Source organism: Nicotiana tabacum, chromosome 9 (genome assembly GCF_000715075.1).
Source record: "Nicotiana tabacum cultivar K326 chromosome 9, ASM71507v2, whole genome shotgun sequence".
In the NCBI taxonomy this organism is placed as follows: Eukaryota; Viridiplantae; Streptophyta; class Magnoliopsida; order Solanales; family Solanaceae; genus Nicotiana; species Nicotiana tabacum.
In genome coordinates, this window is record NC_134088.1 from 123,499,166 (window position 1) to 123,514,802 (window position 15,637).

The 15,637-nt window shown below is 37.1% G+C and overlaps 1 protein-coding gene across 4 annotated transcripts in view; it reads right to left on the minus strand.

The window, feature by feature from the left end:
* The window catches only part of LOC107763335 (transcription factor IIIB 60 kDa subunit-like), a 49,775-nt gene extending 46,020 nt beyond the window's left edge, over positions 1-3,755 (minus strand). The window contains exons 1-3 of one of the 4 annotated variants that reach the window (XM_075222203.1): positions 3,625-3,755; positions 1,866-1,937; positions 1,648-1,729 (exon numbers count right to left, since the gene is read on the minus strand). In XM_075222203.1, the coding sequence (XP_075078304.1) occupies positions 1,648-1,729; positions 1,866-1,927 (144 nt within the window). In that variant the 5' untranslated portion in view covers positions 1,928-1,937; positions 3,625-3,755. Of the gene's footprint in view, positions 1-1,647; positions 1,730-1,865; positions 1,947-3,624 lie in introns of all 4 variants that reach the window. The other 3 variants (XM_075222205.1, XM_075222204.1, XM_075222206.1) reach the window with 3 other exon arrangements.
* Positions 3,756-15,637: the final 11,882 nt, after the last annotated feature.

A 15,637-nucleotide genomic window follows, 5' to 3' on the forward strand; every position in this document is an offset into this window, starting at 1 on the left:
GAGATCACTGGTGGACTTGGTGCTGCAGCAAGGCGGAGTAATCGAGAGAATAATTCATCAACTGTCGGGACAGACAGACTAGCCAAAATCTGGTCGCGTACTGAATCAAGATCATTAGGAAGTCCAGCGAGGGTAAAAACGAGAAACATCTTCTATCGCTGCTCTTGTTGTTTTTCCACACTAGCAGAAACTGGCATCAACTTCTCAAATTCTTCCATGACTGCCTGTACTTGACCCAAGTAAGTAGACATATCCAATTCCTGCTTCTTTAAATTTGTCATCCGTGATATCACATCATAGAAGCGAGATATGTCATTAGTGTATAAGGTGTGTGCCTTTGCCCAAACCAAATAACATGTCTGGAATGGACGAAACAAGGGCATCAACTTGAAATCAATAGATGGCCATAAGATGCTACATAACTGAGCATCGATTTTTGCCCAAAGTGCTATTGCCTTTTCATCTCCATCGCTAGACTGTTTGATTAGATGATCTTGAACACCTTGACCTCTACACCATAACTCGACAGATGAAGCCCAAGCTAAGTAGTTTGAACCTCCCATTAAAGGTTCCGAGGTAATAATAGCACTAGAGCTTCCAGAACTCATGTTTCTAAACCCAAAAGCATCAAATCCCAAAGACATTGTTGCAAATTATTACCAAACGGGAGAAAGAATCAACTTTAATCCACTGAAACAGTGTACGGAAACACAGAAACAGAATTCTGAAATATTGTAGCTGTCGGAATCTACTGTAGGTGTCAGAATAGTACTTTAGCTGCCGGAAAAAACTCAAAGTTGTCGGAATGAAATGAAAACAGTAGGGGTAGGATCGGAATTACCAGGCGACCCAACTGTTCTGAAGGAAAATTTTCAAAAAAAGGCTGGAAGTGGTCGTACGCGCCGGCGTGTAAGCTTCTGGTGGCGTGTGGAGGCGCGTGAGGAGGCTGCTGCCGGAGTTTTTCACTGGGGTTTGGTCGTTGGACAGTGACGACTCTTGTGGTAGTGTTGGATTATGCACAACACTGACAGAAATGAAGCAGATAGAAAACAACCTTAAAAAAGTATTGATTTCTCTTTCCCGGAATCGCTGGAATTTATGCACAGCGATAAGTCTCTCACAATTGCTCTGATACCATGTGAGAAGGCACGGGAGAAAATATGTTATTGATATTGAATGAACAATACAATACAAGAGGTCCTTATTTATAGCTATACTATACAAGGACATGCTACTCTTCTACCAATGTGGGACAATACTACACTATATACATGCTGTAAACTAACAGAATACATCTAGAAAAGTAACTTGTATCAAGTGCAAGTCTAAACAACAAGTCTTAGGACGATGGGGAAAATACTGAGTGTTTTCTGGTCTACCATGTTTTTCACCCAGTTTATTGACCGATGTGCCACACCTTTTTATGAAATTTTATTAAAATTCTAACCACTTCTTGCAGTGCACCTTAAAAACTCCTTTTGACAAAGAGTAATAAAAATAGCACAAAGCCAGATTAAGCACACCGTCCAAACTAGACGGGGTATAAATCCATTCAAACTAGATAGGATTGAATTTGAAGAAAAACAAAATTGTCTAAGATATAGCAATCTAATATGCATGAAGAAGAATATGAAATAAAGAACTAACCAGTCCGGCAGCATTCTTAACAAACGTGGGCTCACATGAAAAATTATCTTCATCAAGAACTCTTCCACATAAGGGACAACATCTATAATGTAACGAAAAAGAAAGATCATAGAATGAAACATATATAACCAAATGAAGAAAAATCTCCAAACTCAACAACATATATAAAATAAAAATCTCTACAGCTCAAAGTGTAGAAGAAAGAACAAAGCTCTCACATTTTGCCATCCACATAGTCGGGTCGACTTATGTTCTCTGCACAATTACCGCAATATACCATGCTCGGAGACCTGAATCAACTAAGAAAATATATCATTTTGTGAAAATTTGTAGAAAGTCACCTAGTATTCTAATTTTGATCTTATACGATATGCCTTTTTAGCAAATAATTCCACGTATGATGACTTTTTAAAAAATAAAGACATTGCAAATTAATTCAATGGGCACGAAGGTGGATGCGAATGCTTTATTTGTAATAGTAAATTAATAATCTTCTACATGCAGGGATTTGACAGTCCCAAGTACTTTTGGTACACTTGAATGTTGAATCAGAGTCAAAAGTGAGTGAAATGCCTGACAAATCTTAGTGTCATTAGTGAATATATTAAACATGGTTGTTTCGTCAACAATCCATCGACTTAGAAGAATGATATCAATAGCACGTCGAGGAGCTAATTATTACTTCATCCACTACAAAATTCATAACCATCCAAGAGGTCTAAGTACCAAAATTACTAAGAACATTCGAAGGTAGCTTTTTATAAACTCAGGGTCCAGACCAAGATGACCATTCAGACAAGCTTCTATAACTTATAGTGGACCATATAGGGGAAAAAAGTGGATATTCCTTAATGTTTCGGTATCTTTGGAGATGAGGAAGCTTTGCTGGTAAAAATTTCAGAAAAAAACTAAAAGAACAGATAAAATACATGATCACTGATAAGGTATCAAGGAGAGCTAATTATTATAGTTCACCCACAGCAAATCCAACGAGGTATAAAGAAATCCAACATTTACAATAAACTAGAATAGTTCAAAAATACCTTTTATAACACAGACTTCAGACCAAGATGTCCACTCAATTAAACAACAATAACTTATAGTGTATCTCAGATAAAAAAAATCAGGGTCTTTAGGCTGCTAGCTCCGACTTAAGTTGCGAGTGGAAAGGGGTTGGACAATTAGAGGGTCAGGTCAGGCCTTTTTGATAGGCAATTGTACAATGAAATATAGGCCGGGTTTTTATTTTTGGCAGTGGCCAGTGGCAGTCAACGAATAGTCACTTTTCCCTGGGATTTTGAACTGCATTCCAGGAAAAAATGTCGGACTTTTGAACTAAACTCCAGGAAAAACATGATTTGTTCTGGAGTGGACCTCCAGGATTTTTTTTTCTCCTGTTTTTCCTGCACTTGAGTTCAAAAGTCCAGGATTTTTTCCATGTGGTTTTGAACGGAACTCCATGAATTTTTTCTGAAGTTTGAGCGATTGTGACAATGCTTCTAAAACTTTGCAAACGCTGGCTATTCGACGATCAGCACTCTAGAAGGTGGCTATTCGCCAAAAATTCCCAATTTTACACTACGTGATTTGCAGAATTAGGATATTTCAGCACCGCTATTTAATTTTTCCTGAAGTTTGCAGAAATATACCAGCTTCAGCAAAATACTCGTTGCTACTTGCTACCAAAGGAATACAAACACAAAGTAAAAAAAAATCGTTTTTTCCCCTCCATCACCATGCAAACCCAGAAATAAAAATTACTCAAATAAGAGAATAATAAAAACAGAGCACCCACTTTCCCCTAACGAAAACCAGCATATATACAGGCACCCATTAACCACATCTTATTAAACTTTAAAAGAGAAACAGAAGCAAGGAACTTGAAAAGGAAAATATTAAGTATAAAGCTTTAAACTAAATTGAAAAGCATCAAAAGAAATAAAGGAACTTAAAAAGAATCACAAAGGACGAAGAAACCTGCTTCAGAAGCCGTCGACCCAAAGAGAATGATAGAGGAGACGGTTTTTTTTTGCTTTGGTAGTTTGAGGAGAAGCTGTTCGTTTCAGTTTGGTTAGAAGACGAGAGAGTACAAAAAGTTAGGGCTTAAAAAAAGCTTTGACAATTTTGACTTTTTAACTTATTTTTTTATATTAAAGTATTTTGACTTTAATTAAGGACTTAAGAAACTTTGTTTTAATTAAGAGGGTGTTTGGATTGGCTTAAAATAAAACTACCTTTTAAGTATTTTTTATTTTTTAGAGTGTTTGTCAAAAAAAAAATTGCTTTAAAAAAGTCAAAAGCAACAAGTTGGCTAACCCCAACTTTTCCGATTTTGACTTAAAAGTCATTTTAGTTTGATCAATAAAATTACTTTCTTGTCCATTATAAGTTTTCATAATACCAAAATTACTCGGTTAAAGAAACCCTAAAACATGGTACTTCTCCTATTTCCTTCACTTCCGAAGACAGTCCCTCTTCTTCTTTCATCTTCATTTTTCTGCATTTTTTCTCAAGCAGGGTTGAAATCAATCCTCGTTGTAAGTTCTTCTGAGAGAGAAATTTCTTCCTCAAAAATAAGATTCTTTTAAGTTTCACATAGAGAAATTTTTTCTATGTATTTGTCCGCATATAAGTCAATGGTTATCATACCAGAAAAATAAATACCCCAGAGGAAGATAGAAAAATCGTTTTCTTGCATAAAATTTGGCATAAAATGAAAGGAGCATTACAACATTTTATTCTATCAGCAACATTACAATTACAAATGGAATTAAGGTTGCATACTGGATCGGCTTCTACTGTCCTTCCAAGAAGAGGAGCTAATGACATAATGAGCTTCCTTCTACTTTCAATGGAGCTAAAAATAGGTTGAGACTTTTATGCAAGTTTACTTGATTGAAAGTGGTGAAAATGAGCATTCAAGAATTATATTTATAAAAATTATCTAAGGAATTAAATTGAAATTAAATTAAAATATAAATTATTTTTTATTTGCATTAATTCAGAATTAAATATATTGTAGTAATCAGCTCCTTTATAACGTTAATAGCTTTAAGGATATTTTTGTCTTTTTAACAGAAAAAAGTGTTTACCAGCACTTGTTTACCACTTCAACACCTTTTTTTTTAAGGTTCAACACTTTTATTCAAACAGGTAACTGCTTATTTATAAAATAAGCTCCAACACTTAAAAGTTATTTTTAAGTGTTTGTGCTTAAAAGCCATTTTTTAAAGTCAATTCAAACGGGCAGTCTTCTAGGCTTACGCCTAATAAAAAATTGAGCCTCACATTCACACAAACTCTCAAGGAATTTTTTTAAAAAAGAACAATATTTGATTTTTTTAATTTGAAAGTCATATGGTAATTACACAATATAATTATTGTTAATTTTTTGCCCTTTTGAAAAATTAGAGATTTTAATGTTTCACCTCAATTGCATCTAATTTCATGCTCACCAAATAATTACTTAATTAAATAAACAACCCAAATTATACAATTATTTACCCATAAAACGGTACAGTTGAATTTATACGTGGTTTCTATACAAGTGAACTAATTTGATCTTGAAATAATGTAATAATTGAAGAAATGTACAATACTTAACCTTGAAATATAGATGAAATAACATAGATGACAGTTTCGGGAACAAGGTCTCCGGGCACAACGGTGATGAGATAAAAAAGCAGGAAAGTAATACTGTATTAAGCTTTATATAGAATGTAGTATTAGTTTAGCAAGAAAATTCGTCTACTTTACAATGATAACTGAACTCACTATTTATAGTTATGTCTAGGGAAGGAGGTCCTAGGATCGTGTCCTCCTTTAATGTCAATTATGAGGGTCATTGACGAAGATGTAACGGTGCACATAAATGCCAAATTCTCTGTAACGGATCGTCGCTCTTAATACTGTAGAATATTCCCTATTAAATGCTACCGGGCGTAGAGCATTTAACATACATTTATAAATGTTATCCTTTCCAGTGACCAGCGGAATGACTGCGTTCGATCTTCGGCCATCCCCATCTTGGATTCCACGTGTCCTCCCTTTAGACGATATGTGTCATATAATATTTCACTCTATACAGATAGTCCCCCTGCTTTCCAATAACATAACTTTGTGTCACCAGAAAGTTGGTAGAAATAACTTTTTGGCGGGAATTACTATAACTCCCTCTAAAGGTTCCTGACAGTTGATTAGATGCACGTCTCTCCGCATTTAATATCCCAAACACGTGTCATCCCATGATTCAGCACAAATTTTGTTGATTATCAAGGTAATCATGGCTACGAATTTAGCAGCCAAAATTTTACTTATACACGACATTTTTTTCCTTTGCGTTTCATAATTTCTCGAGCTTCTGATTTTCATCTTTGTTTTCTATCCTTTCTCTAATTCTCTTCAAACACAAAACCTTTTCCTTCTTTTTTTTCAATGACTTTTCCCTCCAGGCGTGTTGGTTCTTCAAAGAACAAGAACAAAGTCGAGGACTTTGCTCCTCCAAAGGTGGATTCTATCATCCCAAGAAAACTCAGAACCACAAAGGATCTTGAAGAGAAATTCCCTACTGCTAACCCTCGTACATGGGTTGTTAGTAGGTACCCTTCTTCCATTCGTCCTTCCAGTATTCCTGTTATGAAGGAAGACTATCGCTGCCATGAGTTGGATATTATTGCTCCTGATCTATCGAAGCGAGTGACCCTTCCCAAGAAAGGTTTTACATACTTTTACACGTATCCCTTTACTTTGGGTGCATTTTCCTTGGGTGTGTTTGGCACAGGTAAGTCATTTAGTGTGGAGGACAGTCGCCTGACTTCGACGCTTGTGCCAGGAAATTGGAGAGGAGCTAACCTTAGCCCATATGATGAATCTCTATTCTCACAAAATCTTCCGCGGGGGAATGATAAACCTCTGCAAGCATGACCACCATGCTTTGCTGTCTAGCATGGATGATGACAACGACCGTGGGTGGATGCAACGGTTCGTTACGGTCGTCGCCACCAGCGACATCATCCCGACACGGCTTCATCTTTCCAATCGCTTGGAACCGCACTCATAAGCTCTTTGTTTAGTATTTCTTTTTACTAGATATTATTTTATGGCTGTATCAACTCTTCACCCTTCACATATTTCAGCAACTCGATGGCTCTCACCTGTGGTTGAAGGTTTTGGACCGGTGGGTTCAAAAGATCTTGGACGTCACGACACTCGAAACTTATTTGTGGAAAGAACTGGCCCTGAAATGCGGATGGAAGGCCAAAATCATGGTAATTTTAATTTACCTTGCTTCTATTTTTTTGTATATGGAGAACTTGGTTGAACCCTTCTGACTTGTTCACGAAATTAGGTCTGCCTGCGGGCTCTGTTGTTATCCCCGATGAGGACGTTTTGGCTGATCCTGCTGATGCGACGAGGCTGCTTCAGGAAGAACTTACTCGAACAGGTATCTCTGGGCTTGTTTCGGGCGCAAACACTTCTTTACGGAGCCCCCGGCCGGAGGATAAGCAACCAAAGAGAAGACATTCCTCCGTGGCCGGGGAGAAGAATAAAAGGGCAAAGACTGATGCCCCCGAGCCATCTCTGGTGGCGATGATGATAAGTCCTTCTTCCTGGGCGGTCATAGATACCGTGATGCTTGACGATGATGAATAAGCTAGTGATGAGGGATCTTCTCTACATAGAAGGCAACGATCCTCGTCATCTCAACATGATGCTCGACCTGTTGAGATAGTTACACCAACTGAAGATGATGTCTCGGCACTTTGGGGGTAATTCGATTTGGTTGAAAGTGCCAACTCCCATTTTCGAGCCCCAATTGTTGTAACATGTGTTGCAGGGCTGAGTACCGGGTCCTTGCCGTCTTTGGATGGAGAGCATCCAACAACCAACATTGCATTTGATGCAACTGCTTCTCACTATATAACTCCACCAGCTTTATCTCCACCTTCGCCTTCACCAACACCAGCAACTGCTACATCATTTCCATCTCTATCCACTCTTCCACCAATAGTTGTTACATTACCTCCATCGGCCGCGTCTGACCCTGAAGAAGGTGTTCCCCCTCCACAGTCCCCAGTTCATGGGATTTTGTGGCAAAATTATGGTGCCACTTATGAAGATCCACAAAGGAGGAGGAACGTTACTATTTCGGTCTCTACCGGATGCAACTTGCTATCCCGGCCGGTGGATCTTGCAAATTATCTGAAGCCTTTGGCTTCAGAAAAAGATTGGGAAAAGATTCAGTCAAAGTACTTGTTGAACAATGCCATGCATAACGTCGCAACGGTACGTTCTTTTCTTCCTTCATTACTTCTTCTACTTTTGTATGATTGTATTCTAAGTTTTACTTCTTGTTTTATAGTCCAACTTTCTTGCTTCTGAGGGCCTTCAAAGGTTGATTCGTGAAAATGAAGAAATTACTTTAGAACGGAATCAACTTTTGGTGGAATGAGCCCAAACTGTTCTCCGCCTCTCGGAACTGGAAACCAAAGCTACTGAGGCCGTTGTTTTGGAAACTCGCTTGCAGCAAAGCGAGCAAGAGGTGGTAAACCTTAGCCAAGAAATTGTCCACTGAAGGTTAGTTTTGATGAAGCTAAGGCCAAATAGGTTGAAGTCCAGGATGCAACCGAGCGCGAGGCTACTACTGCCAAAAAAGTAACTAACTTAGAAGCAGCCTTGAACTCCAAACTCGAAGAGCTTGTTACTGTGGGGGCAAAACATGCCCAGCTAGAAGAGAAGTACAAGAAAACTATCGAGCATAATAGGCTCTTTAGTTCAATTGTCCACGACCTTGACGCCAGCCTCAAATCTGCTAGGTCCGCCCGGGAAAGCCTTTATGCCGAGGTTACCCAACTCAAAGAAGAACTTAAGCGTCGAGCGGCTTCCCTCGTTGTTGAAAATACTTATGCCATGTACAGCATGAGGAGAATAACCTTGGAGAAGGCCAAAGTTGTTATCATCAACTTTGATGCCGAAATTGCTAAGGACCAAGAGCTTAAGTTAGCTACTAAAAATGGACTCCCGGCATAGTCTGATGCTCCTGGTTCTTCTGGTTCCGGTTCAGAGTTTTCAGAAACTGAAGAGGGATTGGAAGGTGACGATGATGAAGACTAAACTGGGGAAAATGTCGAGCCATCGGTGTACCCACCTACTTCTCCCAGGAATGCGGACACTTCTCTTCCTCCTGGTTCCGGAGGCACTGCAGTTTAGCTTTTCTTTTCTTTTTCTCATTTTGAACTTTTACCGTTTTGGCACGTTCTTGTAAATAAAGACATATTTTTGCTCAAGCATCGTTCGAGTCGTACTTTTATTTGAATATCTATGCAAGTTTTTAATCTTTGCATTTGCTCAAAAGTTCAACACACATTTTCCTATTCGCGCTTTATTATGTGTAGTCTCGAATGTGTTTTCCTCGAAGCACTTCGGTTCCGAGCATTATCCCTTTTATGTGAAGGTTTATATAAGTATTTGTACTAGTTTACTTTTTGCGTCCTTTTCATATGTGGCTTCAGTGTATTTTTTCCCGAAGGCATTTTTTATTCCGGGTCCGTAACCAACCCTTTAACATGAGATTTTTTATAAGTTATGTTTACGGTGCTCTTAAAGAGGACGTCTCTTGTTAATTACGACACTAACATTTGAAGTACTTATTTAACTTTCAAATGACAAAGTTTATTCATCGTTCAGTCAAGAAACAAGATAAAAACAAAAGTATTTCATTTTATTCCTTCTATTTTCAAAAAATACATAAGCATTTGCTATGCTGAAAAGAAATTGCCATTACTTGTGGCTATCTTGTACAACTTATTTCTACGGGGCTGGCTGCGCAGTCCCCGATCCCGATGATGCATTTAAATTTTGGATTTTCGTTTCCCGATTACCGTGGCAGTCGATGTGATGTATCCGCATATCATTTCCCCCATTGTTCGAATGCGAAGAGTGCGAATTGGAACATTGGAAGTCTTGTATCTTCGAAAATTCCACTAATAAATTGCTAGATAATCCTCAACTTGGTATTTGGTAACACAACTTTACTCCCCCTCAAGAATTTATGCTATCGAGCAAAGGAATATGTAACAACCTTCTAGTGGTTTGTGCTCGTGAACGGTGGGGTAACCTTTGTTCGGTAGCAAACTTAACTTCCCAATGGGAGTTTGTTATCGAACCAAAGATTATTTAACCGTCACCGAGTGTAAGCTTGTTTATTTGCCTTGCTATCAAAGGTCTTATTGTTGTTGTCTTCGTAGTATGCTCTCTATTGCTGCCTCATTAAAAACCTTGCCATAAAACCCAATTAGGACAAAAACTGAACGAAGGGAAAAAGGGTGCAACACATACTTTTCGCTTGAATAATGCTCATCAACAATAATATATTTTGAGGTGTGCCACATTCTAGTTGCTAGGCAACTTGTCTCCATTCTGGTTCTCTAACTCGTATGAACCTTTCCCAGTAATAGCTAAAACCCTGTAGGGACCTCCCATATTGGACCTAACTTCCACGCGTTGAGCTCCTGGGTATTTTGGGTTACTTTCCTCATAACCAAGTTTCCTACTTTGAAATAATAGAAGTTGGCTCTTTGATTATAATATCGTTCCATTATCTGCTTCTGAGGTACCATTCTCACATGCGCCAAGTCCCTACGTTCCTCGAGCAATTTCAAGTTGATTAACATCGCTTCGTTGTTCGATTCTTCATCTGTCCGAAAATATCTCAAAGTGGGTTCACCTACTTCCACCGGGATTAGGGCTTCAGCGTCTTAAACAAGGGAAAAATGAATCTCTCATGCACTCGATTTGGCCGTTGTTCGGTAGGCCCATAGAACTTTAGACAATTCTTTAGGCCATTCTCCCTTTGCCGCTTTCAATTTTTTCTTGAGGTTTTGAATAATTGTGAGCACGTAATTTTTACCCAATATATAATAACTCCTAAAAACCTCTGAAAATAACTTTTAATTATTTTATAGAATTTTAGGAATTTTACTATATTTTACTTGATTTGTTTTGTGCATATTTGTGTTTGGTGAATTTTTAGTAGCATTTTAAATCTTTCAAAAAAAGAAATAATAATAACAAATATTTTAATCTTTACATTTTAGATTTTAATTAATTGAATTTGGAAAATATTAAAATACAAAAAATACATTAGTAACTTTATATGCATTATTAGTTAATTAAATTAGTAATTGTTAAAAATAGGTAAGTATGTTTAGATTTGGGTTAGGATTTAATTTAGGGTTTTAATTAACTTGGTTAGAACTTAAAATCAAAAAAGTGAGAAAAAGAAAGGTTTGCTAAGCTAAAAATTGGACTGGGCCTTTGTTACCAAGCTCAATCCCCAAATTCTCCCAAGTTCAATATCCGGTCCAGTTTTCCCTTATACCACCATCCAAAATGACGTAGATGGACTCCAAAGCTACGCCGTTTCCTCGCCTTCTTCCTCATCTCTAATAAAAAAACCATCTCCCCATAGAGAGACGGACGGACCCAATCCCATTACACCAAAACCTATCTACCACCCTCTCATTCTTCATTCCCTTCGATCTGCCTACACTCCTCACATTCAAGCTCCCTTATCTCACTCACTCTTTCTTCACTCAGGCACCTTTTTGTAGTGCAAAATTAAATCCCATGTTTGAAATAATTCAAAAGGGCTTAAACTAAAACACAAAAGAGAATTGGAAGGATTGGTTCGAATTTCGTTGGAATTTGGTGTCGATTTCTCTGGTTTTGCTGAAGAAACTTTGTTGTTGTTGTTCTCTGCTTGGAGCTTGAATTTTATATTCTATTTCTAGACCTTTGCTTGGTCGTTTAATGCCGTTTTACCACTTTTATGTATGTAAATATTCACCCATTCTCCTCTACTTGAGTATATGGATTAAATAGAGTCAATTTCCTCGATTTGAGATTTTAAAATAAACCGGTGACTTGGGAAACCATAATAATTATCCCAAGTGGCGACTCTGAAATAAATAAATAATCTCATTTCGAATAATGTCACTTTAATTGGAAAAACTCCCTATCCCTCGGGATAAAAGAGGTGTGACAGCTCTGGCAACTCTGCTGGGGAATCGAACCCAGAATCTCTGGTTCAGGGTTCAGAATTCGAGCTTAGAATAACTGTTATACTTGGCTTTTATTTATTATCTGATTTTATACGTGTTTGAGCCTAGTGTGCTAAATGCCACTTTTTACCGCTTTGATATTGTTTGAACTGTATATAAAACTGTTATGACACCCTTCTTCTCTTTGAGTCTTCTAAATCTTCTGGGAAGCGTGCACTTCACGTGGCTTCTTTTCGGTTAGAGTCATACCCTTAATTTTAGAACGAGGATCGGACAAGTTGCAAAACCGGTGAAGCTTATGTATTCCCGGTACGCTCCCCCCTCCCCCTCGGGCTCGAGTTGTCTGCTTGGGTAAGCCTTGTCTAGAAATCCATGCCGTAAGGTTTAAACTTAGAAGAACAAAGTCTCATGATGGATCCCTAGTATATACGATTGTTTGCATCATGTGCATTTGACTTTGGGGACTCAACACAGGGGTTGGGTCCGTTTAGGACAGGTGTACCCCAAAATAAAAAGACCATCATGATGCATATTATGTGCTACTTGTTGCATTTGTTTGTTTTGGTTTGCATGCTGACTCTCTTCTATAATAGAGAAAGAAAATCAAGAAAAATAGGAGAGAGAAAATTGATCCGGTTCCTGAAAATCCTGGTATTTGAAAAAAAAGGAAAATAAGATCCTGAAACTCTGCCGAATTTTTAGAAGGTTGTCACAAATGAGTCCAAATTTTCAAAAGTGACATTTTCCCCCAGTCCTGAAAAACTGGACGAACTACGCAGGTTTGATTCTCACCGGATGTGAGATACATAGGCAAATCTCATCGGTTACGGCCCTCAATTTTTAAAAAATTCAAAAATATTCCCCTTTACTTCCTTCTTTAGAAAAGTCTTTGAGCCCACAATTTTCAAAAAAATCCAAAAAATATTTTTCTTTACTTCCTTATTTAGAAAAGTCTTTATTTAAGACCCCAATTTTTAAAAAATCCAAAAATATTTTTTTTATTCCTTCTTTAGACGTCTTTTCTTAGAAAATCCCAAGTAAAAAAAAAGATTTTAAACCCAAAAATATTTTTCTTTCTTTTAGAAGTCTTTCATTCGAAAAAGAAAAAAGAATAAATAAATAAAATATGAAATCAAATTCCAAAAATATCTTTTTTTCCTTCTTTAGAAGCTTTTTCTCCCAAAAACAAAAATCAAAAATCAAAAATTAAAACCAAAAATTCAAAAAAAAAATCTTTCTTCTTTAGAAGTGTTTTTTTTGAAATTCCAAAAAAAAAAAAAAATCAAAATCCAAAATCCAAAATATTTTCCTTGTTAGGAGCCTGTTTGGTTAGATTTCTTAAAGAGTAAAAAAAATTAGTTAGTTTATTTACTTTATTCCTGATCTTCCCGATCTATGCAAGTTCTGATTCATGTCCCCACATGATACGTAGGAAACCCATATCAGGTTCAATCGAATGATTTTGACAAACAAAGAGTGACAAAATAAAGGAAAAGAAAAGAAAAAAAGAGTGTTCATTCTAACATGCTTGTTGTTTTGAAATAAAATGTGGTTAAAGGTGGTCGGTTTGTTGGTTTGCAATGGCGAGTGACAAAACCAATTCAAGATCCCTTGGAAATAAAAGCATCTTCTCAACCAATGGAACAAGCACCATTGTTGTTGATCCAAGGTCACGAAAAGGCAAGTAGGTAAGTTGGCAGTAAAAAAATAAAAAATGGAGGCAAATGTGGGGTTGACTTTACCATATTTGAGCAATAGGACATGGCCTGCTCGGGATGATTTGATGATGGGGAGACATGAGAATTATTCCAAGTCCTTTAGTGAATTAGTTGCTTTGAAATTTCCCACGTCGTCAATCCTGAAATCTGACAGCTAATATTGGGAATGCTTTGATCAAAAAGTCAAAATTTGAGTGTTGGGTCAGAAGGAATAAAAGGATTGAATGTCGTAGTAGTGCTGATGTGTAAATTTGTGGCTAAGATGTCGCTTAGTAACTAGAAAGTCACTCCTCTTTTAGTCATGGTAGCTTATTTTGTCGTCTTTTCTTCTTCTTTTGTCTTATTGGGCCTTTCTTTCCTTTATTCAATAAAACGTAGTCAATCATGTTGTGTACATTTTGTGCATAGTTTCTCTTTCGCTAGTTTTAGTGATATGACATGCATGCGGAGTTTTTGGTCAGATCATAGAAAACTGATTTAGTTTTGAATTGGATAACTGAGAAAAAAACACTTTATAGGATGAATAAAGAGACATGAAACATTTAAAAAATAAGCATGAGCCAGGTTTACATGGAACCAAAGCAGTCGTGCTCATGGAAGTTAAGGATCTCTACCTTTTGAATCATTAAGAAGATCGGTCTTAAGGATGATCGGATGGGTTGAAGTTTGTTTAGCACTAAGAGATAGAAAATATTTTTCAAATGAAGGTGTATTCTAGACAACTTGAAATGGATCAGTTTAGTGGCAAAATGCATCTTCTACATCAAGACAAAATTCAAGAAAAAGTCGCCCAAATTGACAAGGGTCAGTGTGAGGAAAGTATTGCTCATACAGCTTTACACTGAAAAAGACCCAGCAAACAACATGTTCATCAATGTTGTTTTTGTGAAGGGCTAACATGATTGGCATTCTCGAGGTTAAGAGTCCCTTTTTCTACTACCCAAATACTTTATACCCTTTGTTACCCCTTTTGAGCCTGTGTTATTTTATTTGACCACCCTCTTTTGGAATCAAGTTTAGAGTCAAAAGTCAAAAAAAAAATGAAAAGAAAAAGTTCATGCTCCCAGGGTACAAACTGAGACAACTCTTAGAAAGTTCAAGTGAAAAAAAAAGAAGAAGAAAAGAACAGTCAAAGGTCCATGCCCCCAGAAAATAAAAGTTGGGCCAACTTGTTTTGAAAAAAAAAATATAAGAGAAGAAAAAAAAGAAAAAAATAAGTCAAAGAAAAAGAAAGAAAGATGAAAAAATAGTTAGGTCAAATGTTTGAACTACGTTTGACCTGATTCCTTAAAAAATACGTAGGTAGCCTTACATGGTTAAGTTCAACCAAATAAGAATTCAGAAAAAAATCCAAAACATCCGAGTATATGAAACTAGGGCAAAGATTTTATTTCACTTTCGAAAGAGTCGAATCCAAGAGTTGTAAGTCTACAACCCCATCATTCTGAGCCTACTTTGAGCCATCATGTCGTCCTTTCTTTCCAGCCCTATCCAAAAACTTCCAAATAAAGACCTCCCGATATGCCTTCAAGAATGCCAAGAGAAGAATGCAACGAGCAACGGTTGTCACGTGACATAGAACACCGTCAAGTTGCTCACACAAGAAAGCAAAATAAAAAGAGAAATAAATAAGAAAAAATGAGAGTCTTACTAGTGAAAATCCTCACGGGCACTGTAAGACGGCGGTAAGCAGAGATGAATAAATGAGAGAGACTTGTTGGTGAAAACCCCTCGAGGCACCACTAGTCAAAAGTGAGTCATGAAGTTGATGCAAATAATTGGCACAAACAAGACCGACTTCAAAGGTCATAAGAATGGTAAAAGAAAAGATTAGATCAATTTGATATATCAGGCCATTGAGTCCAAAATGCATGTCATGATCATTAAGGCTGGTTACCTCATTCATAAATAAAAAAAAATAAAGCCTCTTCCATCTTTATATATATAAAAAACCTCTTCCTTATTTCCTTCGTGATGAGGCCATCTCTTGTTAATATTGTTTCTTCGCAACATGATGTCATTTGCTTTGAGTTAGCCCTTGTCAAAACAAGCAAGAAAATATTTCAAAATCTGCTACCAACTTTTTAGTTGTATAAAGTAAATTTGGCTAGCACACTCCGTTGTTACAATCAACATACCCTGAGGATTCATGCAAAGGCTCCCCACCAAAAGACTCTCGTCAGCCTACTTGGCTAAAGCAAGCAAAGACAT